Source organism: Lycium ferocissimum, chromosome 9 (assembly GCF_029784015.1).
Source record: "Lycium ferocissimum isolate CSIRO_LF1 chromosome 9, AGI_CSIRO_Lferr_CH_V1, whole genome shotgun sequence".
NCBI lineage: Eukaryota > Viridiplantae > Streptophyta > Magnoliopsida > Solanales > Solanaceae > Lycium > Lycium ferocissimum.
Window position 1 is genome coordinate 14,143,416 of NC_081350.1, and position 18,291 is coordinate 14,161,706.

The window sequence follows — 18,291 nt, forward strand, 5'->3', positions numbered from 1 at the left end:
TTGGAGTCTGTTTTCAGATTTATTTTATCATTGTTATAACTAGTAAAGTAATATTAATATAACCACCAAAGGATATGGTGCAGTGGATGAAGTTGCTCGTCCATTAACCAGAAGTCTTGAGTTCGAGTACTGGGTATGAAAAAATCAAATCCTTGGCGAGAAAAAAAAGGAGTAGTATTAATATAAATTTCATTAAAATATAAAAAATTACATTATTAAAAGGAAATAAAGGAAAAATAAAATAAAATAAAAAAGGTGAAATGCATTTTGGACTTATATGCAAATAGAGGGAAAAGAAGAGTAAAGTTGAGTCTTAGTCCAAACAAGTACGCCGACACTTGACGACGGCTCTTTTTATTTTTCCGACCAAAGGTAACTCCACATTGTTCCTCGTTTTCCTATGTAAATCATTACATTCGAAGCTTTATTAGAATTTGTCTACATTTGAATAATGTAGTCTATTTTTATTTCTATACATTTTCCGTTTTGTCAATTATCTGTTCAAGGTTAATTTCGATGCTTCGAGTTAATTGAATTGGAGATCTCTGATTTAGTTATGTTAAACAATGTAGTTTCTTTAATTGAAGATGGCCATTCTTATCTTACAACACTGAAACCAACTGAAATAGATTTTCCCTAATCCATGTTATTACTGTCTACTAGTAATAGTTTCCAAGTGTGAAGTTGCAATTTTGCATGGAGAAAGTATTTTAACAATTTCAGTTAACCAAACACTAAAGTTTGGTCCAGTAAAGCCTTTTCTGTGCTTAAATGCGAAAATTGCAATCTCGGATCTGCATTGACGTGAAAATGTGTTTAAATGTTACTTCCTTATTCTCAATTTTATGTAAAGGTGTTTGAGTGGGCACGGAGTTTAAGAATGAGTGGAAGACTTTTGATATTTGCGGCCTAAAATAAGCCGTAGATATTTGTGTGACTATAAATTATCTCATTAAGGGTAAAGTGGGAAGTTTAAAGTTAAATTGTTACTAAATATAGAAAGGTGTCATTCTTTTTTGGGATCGACTTAAAAGGAAAGAGTGTCGCATAAGCTGGGACGGAGGGAGTACTTCAATAGTTGATAGTCGAATGTATAATATGTTTGGATTAACTTTCCATTGTAAGGCTTAATATGTACTACAGTATATATATATTTTTATTTGCTGTCTGAAAATCTTTTTGTGTTTCGATTGCTTTCTTTTTCAGGGAGTCCATTGAGTTTGAACTAGATGGACCAGGTAAAGGAGTTATTATCCGTATCTTTAGACTTTAGTTGCTTTTGGGTTTAGGATTACTCTTATGTTAATAGTGATTTCGGGAGTCATTGCAGTATGAAAAAGTTGAGAAGATTGGAGAAGGAACGTATGGTGTAGTGTACAAGGCTCGTGATCGAGTAACTAATGAAACTATTGCGCTGAAGAAAATAAGGCTGGAGCAAGAAGATGAGGGGGTACCAAGCACAGCTATTAGAGAAATCTCTCTCTTGAAAGAGATGCAGCATGCTAATATTGTGAGGTATAATTTAGTGATATTACTATGTGATTGTATTATTGTGATTGTCATAGTGTGTAATTTGGACCGTGCTTATGTTTCTTGTGATTATGCCATCAATATGAGGTTGATTATATGGGAGGTTCAGTTTCTGTCTGTTGCCTAATGCTCCTCTATTAAGATTAATACAGGACCTTCGTTATTTTAATTTTCACGAGACCAGTGAATCTCGTTTTTGCTTTCTGGCCTTGGTGCTATTCCTTTTTACCGATTTCTTTCACTTTGTGAAAATTTCTTTTAAATACCAATCCTATGTGAATGCTGTAAAAAGGAGTCCCTAATGAAGAGAATCTTTCCCCATGCGTCTTACTTTGGGTCGTCGGGACAGGATTTAGCAGCTGATATTTGTTGCTTCAATATGTCCCGGAGGAATCGTCGTGGCATACATTGTTCCTTCTTGCTTTACCACTCTATATCTAGCGCTTGTTCAAGTTTGATTGGGTTTGATAAGCTCTACTTCGTAATGGTTATACTCCAATAGTTTGTAGGCAACTTCTAGTATGGAAGGTAAAGCTATACGGTTTTACTTGGATTCTACAATTGTAAACTTCAACAACTTATTTAGTTTAGTAGTATTGTAGAAGTTGTGCATGTATGTATTAAAAGTTTAAAATCACATCTACACATTTTGGGTACTGCAATAACCAATAACTTTTTTCTTTTATTATACGGTGGTGTTCGGGCCAGCTTTCACGTACCTCGATGAATTCCACGGGGTACCTGCTATCTCCAGCCAACACAAGTATCAGGTAACAATGTCCACCAAGGCTTGGAGAGATGAGAACAGTTCACTTGGTGTTTCTGCCTCCTTTGGGATTTGAACCTGAGACCTCATGGTTTTCAACCAACTTCATTGACTACTAGGCCACATAATTTCTTTTGAAGGTAGACTATTTAAAATACAAAGAAGGCCATCAGTCATTCCTGCATTAGCTGATAGAAAACTTTTAGGGATATTTTAGCTTTTTTTTTTTTTTTTCCTCAACTCTTTGTATATTAGCTAAACCTTGTTTTTAAACTTTTTTATTTTTTTATTTTTTTTATTTTATTGATTTGTCTTGTGGTTTTGAAGATTTAACAACACAATATAATTCGGTGTTTATATATCTGAAAGGTTTAGAAACTGGTTGACCTTATAAGACTAAGAGATTGTATCTGGTTGAAATGTACAGTTGCTTTCTGAATGATGATGAGAGAAGAGTAAAAGTAAAGTTAGCATGATGCTTGGACTCAGAGCCGGATATTTTATGGGTTCAATCTTAAGATTTTTAGCATTGAACCCATTATATTTTTAAAGTTAGGGGTTCATATCTACTATTTATTGCAATTTTAATAATTTTTTACACATAAATTTAACTATTTATTGCAATTTTAATAATTTTTTACACATAAATTTAGGCTCTGCGTCGAAAGTTTGGAGTTGAACCCCTACCTTGTAGGCTAGATACGCCTCTGCTTGGACTGCCATTTGATTATTCTTTTAATCTCTGTAAGTGCAAAAGGGACCTCCTTTGGATGGTTTTTGTGTTTGCCCGCCGGGAGGGAGGGGGGGGGGGGGATGCCATGAGTAGAAGCCAGAAGGTCTGCGTGATGGGGGTTAGTTGGTTTGGCAGATTGAGTTAGAAGAAATTACTCAAATTAGAGAGTAGATAACAGATTCACAGCGTACACCTCAGTACCTTCAGTTGCTATGTTAAATCAATTTTTTTCTTTTTTTGGTAACATGGTAAAAACCGTTTTGTAGTTTGTACCAGTATCTTCTGCAAATCCAAGAAAGTTCCTTTTTCTTATTGGTCACAGGTTGCAGGATGTGGTGCACAGTGAAAAGAGATTGTATCTAGTCTTTGAATATCTTGACTTGGACTTGAAGAAACACATGGATTCGTGTCCTGAATTCTCTAAGGATCCACGACTGGTTAAAGTGAGTAGAATCTCTACTATACTTTGGAGGTTTGCTTTGTCACTGTGTGTTAGCCATTTGCTGGTTTTGTTACTTCATCAGGAAGCTGGTCATAACTTGTAACTCTATTTACAGTTTTACTTCAAGAGGGAAGGTGATGAGCTAGGCAAAAATACTTGGAAACAAAAATTACTCCTATCTTATTTGTAATTTGATAAAGTGCTACTTGAGTGGTTAAGGTTTATCAGTTTCACAGGCTTCTTGCTTTTGGTCAGCAATTAAGTAACCTTTCCAATTCTGCAGATGTTTTTGTATCAAATACTTCGTGGTATTGCTTATTGTCATTCTCATAGAGTTCTTCATCGAGATTTGAAGCCTCAGAACTTGCTGATAGATCGACGTACAAATGCTTTAAAGCTGGCGGACTTTGGATTGGCTAGAGCATTTGGTATTCCTGTCAGAACTTTCACTCATGAGGTACAAACATGGTTTCCGGGCCCTCTCGAAGATTTGTTGGACCTTGTCTTATTGTGTTACCTTAGCTCATATTCCATTTCAAGCCCGAGGGGAAGTGGTTGGCTATGCACTGAAACTTGCGTCATGTCAGATATCTTCTTTAAGATTTATCCAACTTATCTAACTGAATAAATTCTTTCTCTATGTAATGTTGCTTAACCATTTATAGCTTTTAGTTATTCTATTAGCGTAGCAGATAAGTCAAGAATTATCTTATCGACTCCCCAAACAGTACTATCAGAATCGGTTCTTAACATCCCCACCTGTAATTGTAGAGGCTCCATCGCAACAACATATTTTGGTTTAATACTATCTCCTTCGCCATGACTTCAGGGATATCTTTCACCATACAGTCATGGTTCAACGTGCCAGCTACACTTTTTCTTCTAGAGTAGTGACAGCCTAATCTGATACTCCCTTTTAAAAGTGCCACAGCAGAGGGGCCCCCCTTGAACAAATTCTTAAATGGTTTGGTTACTACCTGCTTCTACAGAAGGGGTTTACTTTGTACTGTCCGGAGGTCATATAGACCGGGATCCGGAGCGACAAGAACAAAGCCCTACCACAGCTACAAGCACTGGAACTTCAAAAGACTTAGATTCTGAGGGCGCTACTAAAAGTCAAGCCATTTCTTATTAACATAATGACACTGGGCTCTTATTCCAAGCTCTCCGTCAGTTGTCTAAAAAGTGGAGTCTGTACCTTTTATATTTGCTTCTTTAAGATCCAGAACCCTTTTGAGGGTTTTGTCCGTATGTCGTCTTATTTGAACATTGATGATTGACTTTCTTGTTTTAGGTGGTGACATTGTGGTACAGGGCACCAGAAATACTGCTTGGATCACGCCATTACTCTACTCCTGTTGATGTGTGGTCAGTTGGATGCATATTTGCTGAGATGGTGAATCAGCGCCCTCTGTTTCCTGGTGACTCCGAGATTGATGAACTTTTCAAGATTTTCAGGTGTTAATATACACATCTGTCCTTTTGTTGATGCTTTATTACTGACAAACAAAAAAGTACACGCTAATGCTTTGATAATGGACATGGTTTCATTAAGTGAAATTTTGTTTCCCCATTGTTGACTGTTCCAGATCCTTCTCTGAAGGAGATGAGATGAAACGATACACTTCCATTGTCATGCATCATAGTCCAAAATCTCTGAATAAATAAAGGCAAAAGGCAGAACAAAGGTGCTTGGAATGGGGTTTTTGAACAAAATTTGGCTTCCAGTTCCCTGTAGCTTTAGTTTTAGCTGTCTTATCTTTGATTGTGATCTTCATTTCTTCATGCTGACCTGCATTTTTATTTGTCAATTAATCTATCTTTTCTACTGCTCTATGGGTGGAATGGTTTCAAAATTGGGTTTATGCTATGGTTTATCTTTCATCTGTGTAAGGTCCATGCCTATAATTTCTATAAAAAAATTGGCCATAAATTTTTAGTGGGAAGGAATTAGTTTTTTTGTTCCTTGTGCTTTACGTTATTAGATTTCCCCTGTTTGATGTTCTCTAATTTCCTCTCTATGAAGAGTGATGGGTACTCCAAACGAGGATACATGGCCTGGAGTGACTTCTCTACCTGATTTTAAATCTGCCTTCCCAAAATGGCCTCCTAAGGTGGTCTATTTCTCTTCGTTTCTACTTGATTTTCCTGTCCAGTTTTCTACGATCTCATTCTGCGGAGTACTTAATTGAATACCCTCATACTTGCAGGACCTGGCAACTATCGTCCCAAATGTTGATGGAGCAGGCCTTGATCTTCTCCGTGTAAGTTTGTTTATAACTTGCAGATGAAAGATACATCTTATGAGTACGGATATTACGTGAATTTTGAATGAATCTCCAGCATATGTGTTTGATTTTCCATGAGAACTATTCTAGTGTTCATCGAGTGTCCGGAACTAGCAGGTTATTTGGACCTCTATGCATGAAGTTGCAATGTCCAGCTGACATTTGAAGCATATTGAACAATTTATAGCAGCAAGAAATTTTCCCTATCAGTGTTTCTAAAGGGGAGCCTTGGCGTAACTGGTAAAGTGGCTGCCATGTGACCAGGAGGTCACGGGTTCGAGCCGTGAAAACAGCCTCTTGCAGAAATGCAGGATAAGGCTGCGTACAATAAACCCTTGGGGTCCGGCCCTTCCCTGGACCCTGGACATAGTGGGAGCTTAGTGCACTGGGCTGCCCTTTAGTGTTTCTAAAGGGTAGAGGTAGTTCAAATTGCCGCACTCATGTTTACCATTCTCTTTTTCCTTTTCGAAACATGATCGTTATTCACATACTTGTTTCAGTGTCTTTAGTCTATGCCCTTCTCCTCTAATCATGTGGCTCTCTTTTGGAAACAGCCTCTCTACCTCCCAAGGTAGGGATAAGGCCTGTGCACACTCCACCCTCCCCAGACCTCACTTGTGGGATTACACTGGGGGTGTTGTTGTTGCTTCTCTTCCATTTTTTATTTGAGGATGATGAGGCAGTCTGGTTTCAGTGTTTTATGTGTTTATCAACCATTTTATTATAGCAAATTCCATGTGTTTTTATGCTTCTCTTAGGCATGGACAATGAGTAGGTCTTTCAAATTATGTAATATTATATCCAGAGAATTCATTTTATTGTCAGAAATCTCTTACCCCCGTGTTAGTCATGTCATCCCTTGTTATTCATTCAGAAAATGCTCTGCTTGGATCCCAGCAAGAGAATCACCGCCAGGAATGCCCTTGAGCATGAGTATTTCAAGGATATTGGGTATGTTCCGTGATTCTTTGTCCCTTCATCCAGAATGATGTTGTAAATTTAGTATGTCATCTACAAGGTTTTGTTCTGGAGAATCTGTGTGATCTTTAGGTTCTTTTTTGCCCTCAAGGTTTTCTTCCAATGTGATTCAATTTATAATAGAGTGGTCTTGGCACAGCCTTCATGGATATTTTATGTTTCAGCATCTGTGGTCACAATTCATGTCCACGTGTTGGAGCATACTTTCCAGTGTAATATCCTCTTGGTTCTAGTTTGGGTTCAGTATCCTTGTACAATCGATACTTGTTTAGATACAGCACTGGATACTGTAATGTTAAATAGATTGGTTTTGGTGTGTCATTGGGACTTCTGCATAGTTTTGCCTGGAGTTAGACAAAGCATGAGTTGATTATCGGATTCGGTTATGCCAGTGTCATTCCTTGATGATGATGTTCTGTTTTGATGTTACATTTTAGTTTGTGTTGGTCCCAAAATTCATAATTTCAATAACATTCCTACGGCGTACCCCAATATCTATTGCTGAGAGACAATGCAATTATCTCATCTAATTTACTCTGTTAACTTGGGGCATGTACAAATTGTTTCTGAAATGATTTCGTCCATTGTGCTTCCATTTTCAAGTTTACGCGACATGTCTTTTGAGTCTAGCACTCCCAGATACATCGCGTTGTCAAAGTACTTTGGTGTCATTTCCCAAGAAAATTCGGAGAATGGCGTCATGACTCTTATGAAATATTTCAAATGGTGAATGCAAAGTAATGAAAGAGGTGAATAAAGTTAAAAAGGTGAAAGATTGGTCATCAAAGATCACGAGAAAACTTGTTAAAACCTAATAGCTCCTTTGGTTTAATGGATTGCGTGAAATAAACATGGTACAATTTTTTTGTTTAATCAGATATTTGGTTTACTTATACACCAATTTATGTACAGTATTACTTTATACCAAGATCAATGTGGTATATTTATTTCTACTATAAAACTCATGCTTCGTCGTCAGTCATTCTAAAAATAAAAAAAAATAAAAAGAAAAAAGGTGGGCCCCATACTCAAAATATCAAACAATATTAAAAAAAAAAGGACAAAAAGTGAATTCCACTATCTCCAAATTCATGAAAAAAAAAAAAAAAAAAGTGGACCCTAAGCAATATCAAAAAAAAAAAAGTAGTCCTCATATTAAAAAAAAAAAAAGGCAATGTCAAAAAAAAACATGCACCTCATGTTAAAAAATCAAACAATATTCAAGGTAGGAGTAAAAAGTCATTGGAAAAGTAACCATCAACATCATAAACACCAGTGTTTTAAAAGGCGTTTTCGGGGCGAGTCCCGGGGCGATGGGTCGGGGCGAAAGTCCCCAAAGGCGTACGCCCAGCAATCCGGGGCGTACGCCTGGCGTTTGGGGCGAGTTTTTTTTATTGGGGCGTGTTGGGGCGTAAGCCCAGAAAACTTCTTCAAACTAAAACGAAATTTGTTAAATTCTTAATATAATGCGAAAAATTCTCAAAAGTCAACATGTAATTACTCAAATGTTTTAAAAATGAATGAAGCATTAAATTTAAAAGTCAAGACCTTTTTTTATTGCTAGAATCTACTATATATTCTTTTTCAATTATTTATCTTGTCTTCTACTATCTCAAAAAAGTAACGACATGCTTACTTGTACTTAAAGTGCGTATAATAGATTGTTCTAATTAGTTTTTTTTTTTTGTGAGGTGGAGCATATATATATATATATATAAAAAAAAAAACTAATTAATCTATTTATATATATATATATATATATATATATATATATATACTTATTTATAGTTTTCTTCAATTTTTTACGCTATTTCACCTATTTAAAAGTATTTATTATAATTATATCATTTTATAAAATACTAAAAATTAAAATCCCATTGGCTTACGCCCCGTGCCTCGGCTTACGCCTCACCGAGGATCAATATAAAACGCCCGCCTTACGCCCTCGCCTTTTAAAACATTGATAAACACAGGGACCCACATTTATCATTTTGTAAATAGTCACCCGCAAATTACCACCAAGTGATTTTACAATATTGGAATATTAGAAGAGTGGGTTTGGTCGCCAACCACCCACTCTTCTAATATAGTTATTAATTATAGAAGCATGGGTAAACGTCAGTCACCTTCAAAAAAAAAAAAGGTGGGCTCCATACTCAAAACACCAAGCAATATTAAAAAAAAAAAAAAGGACAAAAAGTGGACCCCACCATCTTCAAACTCATGACGAAAAAAAAAAGTGGACCCCAAGCAATATCAAAAAAAAAAAAAAAAAAAAAGTGGACTCCATATTAATAAAAAAAAAAAAAAAAAACGTGCACCTCATATTAAAAAATCAAACAATATTCAAGGTAGGAGTAAAAAGTCATTGGAAAAGTAACCGTCGGCATCATAAACACAGGGACCCATATTTATCACTTTGTAATTAGTCACCCGCAAAGTACCACCAAGTGATTTTACAATATTGGAAGAGTGGGTTTGGTCGTCAACCACCCACTCTTCTAATATAGTTATTAATTAAAATAATAAAAAAATAAGGTGCGATCCACGTGAATAATTAAGAGACAATTGGAAAGAAAAATTTAAGGTGGAGTCCCCGTGAAGAAGTAAGAGACAATTGGAAAAAAAAAGGACATTTAAATAATGATAATAAGTTCACTTAGAGAAAATTTAAAGAAGAGAAATTCAGGAAAAAAGAAATAGCGATTTAAATTGAACACAAAGACCGCTAAAGAAGTCATGAAACCAAAAGATTTAAAACTTATACATTTGGATAAGGACAAAAATGCACTAATTTTAGAGATATACGTCTCACACAAATAATGACGAATTACATCAAGAAGACGAAATATAAACGATCAAGAAACGTATACACATATTTTCTTAAAATGATAAATTTGGTCTATACTTAAAAATTTAAGACTACAACAGATGCTAACGCATGAAAGCGCTTTTCAGTGTTATTGAGTAGAAAGAGATGATGACATGAATCTCGGTAGGAGAAGGTGTATTTCAAATCTTTCAATTGGAGAACCAAACCAGTAAAGTCATATATGGGAGAAACGGACTAAGTAAAATAATTTATTGAAGCATGAGTTTTACCCATGCTTCGTCGTCAGTCACCCTAAAATAATAATAATAATAATAATAATAATAATAATAATAATAATAATAATAATAATAATAATAATAATAATAATAATAATAATAATAATAATAAGGTGGGCCCTATACTCAAAACACCAAGCAATATTAAAAAAAAAATAGGACAAAAAGTGGATCCTATCATCTCCAAACTCATAAAAAAAAAAAAGTTGGACCCCAAGCTAGGGGTGAGCATAAATACTGAAAATCAAAAAATCGAATCGAACCGAATGGATTCGATTTTTCGATTTTCGGTGTTTCGATTCCGTTCCGATTTTTTTAAATAGCAAATTCGGTGTTCGATTTCTGATTTTCGGTTTAATCGAATATTTTCTGGACTGGTTTTTTGCTGCTGCTGTCATTCTCGTTTTGTTGCTTTACAGTCGCAGCGCTGCAACTCGGTTGCATAGTTTTTTTTTCTTTCTTTCTTATTCGGTTTTATCCTATATGCCTATTTATTTGTGTTAAACTTGGTCGATGGATAGGTAAGGTCACAGTATTCTTCGATTAGCAGGAAAAGTTTGAATATTATTAACGAGTGACTATTGCTTAACCAATGCCAAAAAATCGAATTAGAAAACCGAAACCGAACTTCAAAACATCGTATCGAACCGAACTAATTAAAAAAAATATCCACTTTAAAAAAACTAAAACCGAAATACCGAACCGAACAACCGAACGCCCACCCCTACCCCAAGCAATATAAAAAAAAAAAAAAGTGGACCCCATATTAAAAAAACAAGCAATGTCAAAAAAAAAAAAAAAAAAAAAACATACACCCCATATTAAAAAATCAAACAATATTCATGTAATTCCCACAGTATCCCACTAAGTCAATAATGGTGGATTCATTGCCACATGCGTATCAACCCATTAGTGGGAGCAAATAAAATTATTGTACAACAAAAAACATGGACCCCATATTATTGCTTTTCTTCAAAAGATTAAGTAGCCAAACCATATAATTTCCTTTATTTTCTTATATTAGCCTGAGATCTAATCTAGATATTTAACTGTTGTATTTGCTATTTCGTCATGTCATTTATTTGTTATGTTTACTAAAATAAATATACTTAAAATATTTATATTTTAAAATAAGATAGAATTTAATATCTTTTTTTTTTTTTTCCTTACTCTAATAAATGTGAAAAGAGATTAATGTCGTAAAAGAAAAAATAATATTAAATGGAGATCAAATAATTAATAAGGTAAATTAGTCAAATTATAATTCTAATTGACGTTTCCTTAAAAAATCGTGCAAAAGACAACATGAAAAGTAAAATGAGCTAAACCAAGAATATTTACCAACAATTAAAAAATAATAATTCTTCATTTAAATAGAAAATTAAATTTCTACTTTGTTTCGTTTTAAACATGTAGAATTAATTTAATAATTTGAATTAGAATTATCCAAATCAAAATTTGATAAAAAATAATAAGTATTGTTTAGGTCTAATCTACATACATTAACAATAGAATATTTTATACCTTTAAATTAATCGAATTAAAATTCAAAGTATCAACTGATGCTTAAATATTGCTATTAAAAGAGAGGAAAATAATTTCCTTTTAAACAAGTCTTCTCTTTTAAAAAGTATTAATAAAAGCTGTTCAAAAAAATAAGTATTAAAATTTTTTGCCAGCTTTGTATTCGTAGCAAACACTAATATAATAAAGTTTTGGATACAGAGTACAAACTACAATGTTATATTAATCGTGTTTTGAACATAGTATGTATATATATATAAAAACAGTGCAAACTTGTGCATGTTTATTAGCAATATAAAATATATATATTATCACTACCCAAACACAACTACATACACATAGATACACTATAATCCAAAGTGTTGGGCTAGCAAAAATTAAATACCAGCCCATTTGAAGGGCAATTTGGTCAAAGCATTTGCCATTGAATAATTCCATTAGTTAAAAGTAGAATCTTACTGTAGCTTAGTATTAAATATATTCGTACTTTCCCCATTTTGTCCCCACTCATAAAAATTGTATCAGAACAGATGATGTCATTTCAAGTGGCAGGTATTAATTATGTTTTTGGCCACGTGTTACTTTTACACTCCTTTTACTTTTCACTGTTTTATCATGGTCACATAATTCCACTTAATAAATAAATAACATTTGTATATATGTATTAATGTTCATCTATATATATGTATCGACAGTGCAAATTTAGGTATGTTTATTAGCGTATAACATATATATATATATATATATATATATATATATATATATATATATATAGATATATATACTATCCAATACATAAATCTTTACAATTGTACACAACAACATACACATAGATACACTATATAATCCAAAGTGCGCACGGGCATACGCTGTCTAGTACTATATATAAGCATGGGTTGGGGGTGGTTTCATCGTCCACCTCCAACTCATGTTAGAAAAAAAATGTGGACCCCATATTTTAATTTTAAAAAATCAAGCAATATAAAAATAAAAATAAAAAAAAAAAAACGTGGATGCCATATTAAAAAATCAATTAATATCCATGTAATTCTCAAGGTATCCCCCATTAAGTCAATAATGGTGATTAATTTTTCAAAAATAGTTCTGAATATATTATTATCAAGCTTCATTTTTTAAAAGTTACTATTACAACTGATTACATTTTGTAGTTTCATGGGTGATATCCCCTACCTCACCAACTGTAATTCTATAATCAAATTAATTGAATATTGTTACAACTGATAAAATAAATTACTCGGATATTTATTACAGTACTGTTTAATATCCTAAAAAGAAACTAAGATGGGTATTACATTCATAAAAGGCATTTTCCAATGTCTTAAGTTTCTAATTATATACAGAGCACCATAATAGCCAAAATAATTCCAAAATAATTTATTAGTACATACTTATGATAGGTTAAGTAAAAAAAAAAAAATGATAGAAATCTTATACCGCATCTATGCCCATGTTATATGACACAATATACACAATCACCATATGTATAAAAAGTTTCACGTTTTAGCCTAGGGGAATGGTAGTTCAAATGACGTTTTCGTATTTAGAAGTAGTTAAAAATTCAATAAGTTTTGAAATTCTGGTTCAAATTTGATTAACGCGTAGTTTAAAAAGTGTCTATTAGCCTTTTTCTTAAATAAAGTCATAAACTAAAACAAAGAAATAACATCATGGCACAAATTATTGAACCTGTGCTCCAAAAATCTCTATCTTTACATACGTGACTTTCAAGAAATGTTGTAGAATATATCAAATTTTTTTATAATTGCATAAAAATAAAATTATAAATATATGTTGAATAAAATTATAAATATATGTTGGGCCGGATTAGGCTCCTCTCTATTTTCCCCAAGTTCTATCTTGGATTAGAGACACATGGCATGGATTAAAATTAATGGCTAAGATTTAATTGACTAAATAAGGCCCTAACTATGATTACATAATTAATAACTTATCCATAAATATATTAGAATATTTTTCTCTCTTCCTATTTACTTTTCCTATCCAATAAAACATCTTTTCTGATTTACCCGATTATTTTTTGCCACTTTATTATTTTTCCCTTATAGACCCATTATTCAATTGGTGATATTTTCCATTTTTTCAATTATGATGCTTACTAGTTCACATAATATAGACCCCATTATTCAATTGGTAATTGTATATTTCTGAAAGAGTTGTCTATATTCAGGAAAATATCACCATTAAAGAGTTGTCATGATTGAAAAAAGATGGAATATTAAAATAAGAAGAGAGAGAAAATATTTTAATATATTTATGGATAAGTTATTAATTATATAAACAATTGTTAGGGTCTTATTTTAGTCAATTAAATCTTAGTCATTAATTCTAATCTATACCATGTATCTCTAATCTAAGGTAGAACTTGGGGAAAATGGAGAGAAGGAAAATGGAGAGGAGCCCAATCCATGTTGGGCCCATGCTGGCACTGGATCTGGTATCTAGTGTGTGTGTCTATATATATATATATACACACACACACACATATATAATTGCAGGACATAGGTTCGGTGATGTGACACTCTCCTAGGCCACGATCTCTATTCGAGTCCGGAGCCTAAAGGGTATAAAAATACACGGTATTTACCAAAAGGGGGTGCCCAAAAATTTATATACCAAAAGGGGTATATCGTGGGCTGATCCACGATATACCCCAAAAAAAAAATTTCACCTGACACCAAGTCAACGAAAAATTAAAAAAAAAAAAATTAATTGTATAACGTGGACTGATCCACGTTATACAATATAAATTGTAAAACGTGGATCAGTCCACGTTTTAAAAACGTGGACTGATCCACGTTTTACCTCTAAAGTTTTTTTTTTTTTTTTTTTTTTTGCGAGCACTAAAAAAAAAATTTAGTAAACTTTTTTTTTTTTTGTAACACTTAGTGTGTTTTTTCATACTTTGACCAATGATTAATCGTGTGTGAAGACTCCGAAATGTCAATATTTTATATAGAACCTGATATTTTTTTCTGCTTACAATAATGTAGGCTCAATACATCAAGGATATGTAGACGTTCGGATCGTCATTTTAGGGGTTGAAAAGGTGCCCGAAGTAAGTTTTGTTTGAAAAAACTTAGTGTTTTTTCATACTTTGACCAATGATTAGTCGTGTGTGAAGACTCCGAAACGTCAATATTTTATATAGAACTTGATATTTTTTCTGCGTACAATAATGTAGGCTCAATACATCAAGGATACGTAGACGTTCGGATAGTCATTTTAGGGGTTGAAAAGGTGCCCGAAATAAGTTTTGTTTAAGGTTTAAGTGTTTTGTTTTTTAAGGTTTTGATTTAAGCGTGTTATTTTTTAATCACGATAAAACATTATTTTGAATATAAATATAATTCTAAAAAATATAGGGAGAAAAACTAGTTGTAAAGTGGTCAAACTTTAGATGGTCATAACTTTGCGCTCGGACGTCCGTTTTACGCGTTTTTTTTTTGAACTTGCGTATTTTTTCGAGATCTATGCGGACAAACCGCCATAAGGCGGTTTGGCCGAGCCGATTTTTAAAAAAACGCCTTTTATCCCATTCAATTTCGATTTTCCCCCAAATTGGCGTGAAATTTTCAGTTTTATTTACTTATAAGATGATGATACGCAATAGATTTCAACGTAAAAATCCCAAGGTAATGTACCTGTGAATGTCAATTTCACTTCTGCGGTTTCAATTTTTGAAAATAAAGGTCGATTAATTTTCTCAACATATAAAGTTGACTAAAATAACCTTACGGTCAAACACTAAGTTTTTTCAAACAAAACTTACTTCGGCACCTTTTCAACCCCTAAAATGACGATCCGAACGTCTACGTATCCTTGATGTATTGAGCCTACATTATTGTACGCGAGAAAAAAAATATCAGGTTCTATATAAAATATTGACGTTTCGGAGTCTTCACACACGATTAATCATTGGTCAAAGTATGAAAAAACACACTAAGTGTTACAAAAAAAAAAAAAGTTTACTAAATTTTTTTTTAGTGCTCTAAAAAAAAAAAAAAAAAAAAAAACTTTAGAGGTAAAACATGGATCATCCACGTTATTATACAATTAAATTTTTTTTTTTTTAATTTTTCGTTGACTTGGTGTCGGCGAAAAAAAATTTTTGCAGGGTATATCGTGGATCACCCACGATATACCCCTTTTGGTATATAAATTTTTGGGCACCCCCTTTTGGTAAATACCGTGTATTTTTATACCCTTTAGGCTCCGGACTCATCTCTATTCATCTTTATTTTCAACTTTTTTTACCTTTATTCTATATTTTAATTGTATTAATAAATCAGCAAAAACATGAATTGATAGATCCGTTCAGAATAGTTGTGTCTAGATTTCCAGGCGTCGTTTATTCTAAATGGTCATGTCAAAATTTTACTTCTCTCTCAGTTATTATGTATCCATGTTTCTCCATTCAACGTCATTACGGCGATACTTTCATATGCATCCATTTCCACTGACCATTGCTTCCAATATTGAAGAGATTTCTACCATTGTGGATTTGGATTTTACGCCTGCAATAAAATTTGGATGCCATTAACCGTTTCTTCAAACGCCTCTATAAAACACTAATTTATTTGTAGAAATCACATGTCTTTTTGGTTGCTACTGAACAAAATTTGCATCTTAAGAAAGGCCACAATAAAACATTGCAATACAGTTGAAGGCAGACAAATTGGAGGTATAATCTTCTTTCCCATTTAATTTCTGCTACGCTAGCTTCTTAAATATCATTGCATATTCTTTTTTTCCCTTTAATTAGTTCCTTAAAAGTTTTCCATACAATATCGAAAAAAAAAAAAAAAGTGTTAATCCCACAGCCATCTAGCGAAGGCGAGGGGGAGTACATATCGTGTTTAATTAGGAAAGTGTTTGGTACTTTTCAAGCCTTTGAATCTATATTCCTGACTCATATTTTCCAACAATCTGAAGGTGATATTTATCATTTTTTAGCAACTCTTTTATTTATTTATTTAGGCTTCATTTGAATAATATGTTTGTTTAGTAAATTACAATAATTCTGAAAAGAAACTTCACGGATCCAAACTTCACACTAGAATGACCTTAAGAAGTTTGTTGCGTACAATACAAGTGAGATGATTGTTTTTCTTTTCATAATTATTTATTCAAAAATATCATTTTTGAATATATATATATATATTACGTATACCTAACACTATATATTTGCTTTTATTTTATTTTGGCAGTACGAAATTTAATCTCTTATTTTTCAACTAAATTTACAAAAATACCATTTCATAAAATTGCTGAAGGAATATATATATATATATATATATATATACACACACACACACATATATATATATATATATATATATATATATATATATATATTCACTGTTATAGAAGAGCTGGTTAGCAGCTCATTCTCGGCATGGCTGCTTCCCGGCATTTAATTCAAATGCAATGGCAGTTTTGACTTTGCAACGCTGAGATATAGCTTACGTGTCCACATATTGCACTTAAATAAAACTTACGTGTCTGTTATCTTTTACGGAAAGCCACCTCATTTCTCTATTTGATCTTTCCATCTATCTATCTAAAATTCTCTGCACATCATGCGATCAGGGACTCTACTACATGTTTCCTCTCAAATTTGTCGTCTCTATTTCTTTACCTTCCAAACTAATTTTGCTGCTCTGGTTCTCGCTGATTCGACGTTGATCTCCTTCAACTGAGTTCAGTTCATGATCTATTATTTTTTTCAAAAATGTTTATCCTCTATTTTAATCAAATGATGAATGAATAAAGATACTAAAAAAAAATATTATATTTAATTTACTTTTTGATAATCATAGGGGGTGACATAGAATTTTTATAGTATAGGGGTATAAGTGTTTGATTTTAAAATAAAATGAGTCATAATAAATACATAAAATGGTAAAGATAAACTTAGAGAAAGTTAACATAAAAAATTAAAAGAAAAAGGAGAATTTAAATTGAACCCAAAATACACCAAGATTTGAGTACACATTTCTTTAAAAAGGATCAAGATATAGCCTTTTTGTACTTTTCTTTTTCTTCAATTTTTCTTTTGTATTACATTCGGAGAGGAAGGAAATAAGGAAAGGAATTATACGCTACTAATGAGATTTGAACCCTCCACTTCAATCATGGGAGGCTGGGAGTTCGCCAAGACTAGTGTTCAACCCATTAATCTGTATCTGAAAATATAGGACTATAACAAATGTTATTTGAATTGACTGAATTGTAATTGTGTTTATGTAATAATACTTTCATAATTTTATTACTAAACTGACTCATTTTTCGTGTTGGGTCCGTGCTTACACGGGCTTACACCATCTAGTATTACATACAAATTGCAGACCTGCCAAGAAAAGTATTTTTCACTTCTCTGTGTGCTACATTTCGTTATTTGTTTTTCGAATATTAGAAAAAAAAAATATGTTAAATGATGAATATATCCTTAATGATTCAGAGTTTTATGTGTCAAACAACTTACAGTATTATAGTATTGGTTATATGAACTTTTTGTTATGTTGCGGTGATCTTTCTTTATTCGGCCAATGAAATGATCATTAGAATTCGAGTATTTTTATTTTTACTATATATAAGAGACAGTTGAGCTCTGTACTTAACTTGGGTTAGGGGTGTTTTAGGGATTTCGTTTAATGTTTGCATTGCTATGGTTGTACATCTCTGCTTCTGAAGTTGTACTCTTTTTTTAATGGTCTAAAAAACCTAGGCTTGACCAGCTGTGTTGAGGGTATTTTTGGTGTTTAATACTTTTATCTGCTGCTGCCTTTTGTACATTATGAAGAAATGATAGTACAACCTGATTTAACTCAATAAATAGCCCTCAATGTTGTTGACTATTTCATTGTGTACAGTTAGAATT

At 32.8% G+C, this 18,291-nt stretch overlaps 1 protein-coding gene across 1 annotated transcript; it reads left to right on the forward strand.

Annotated features, from left to right (window-relative positions):
* Positions 1 to 1,095: 1,095 nt before the first annotated feature.
* Positions 1,096 to 7,166, forward strand: LOC132029687 (cell division control protein 2 homolog A). Its single transcript, XM_059419006.1, has 8 exons — positions 1,096 to 1,238; positions 1,331 to 1,515; positions 3,352 to 3,472; positions 3,755 to 3,928; positions 4,766 to 4,929; positions 5,498 to 5,585; positions 5,682 to 5,735; positions 6,634 to 7,166. Exons 1-8 carry the CDS (start codon positions 1,230 to 1,232, stop codon positions 6,721 to 6,723), a joined length of 885 nt encoding a protein of 294 aa, XP_059274989.1. The 5' UTR covers positions 1,096 to 1,229; the 3' UTR covers positions 6,724 to 7,166.
* Positions 7,167 to 18,291: the final 11,125 nt, after the last annotated feature.

Excerpts from the sequence above, each read along its gene's own strand:
- LOC132029687 (XM_059419006.1), top strand. Across the intron at positions 1,516-3,351 it reads CAGCATGCTAATATTGTGAG|GTTGCAGGATGTGGTGCACA; the intron begins GTATAATTTAGT and ends TATTGGTCACAG. Across the intron at positions 3,473-3,754 it reads AGGATCCACGACTGGTTAAA|ATGTTTTTGTATCAAATACT; the intron begins GTGAGTAGAATC and ends CCAATTCTGCAG.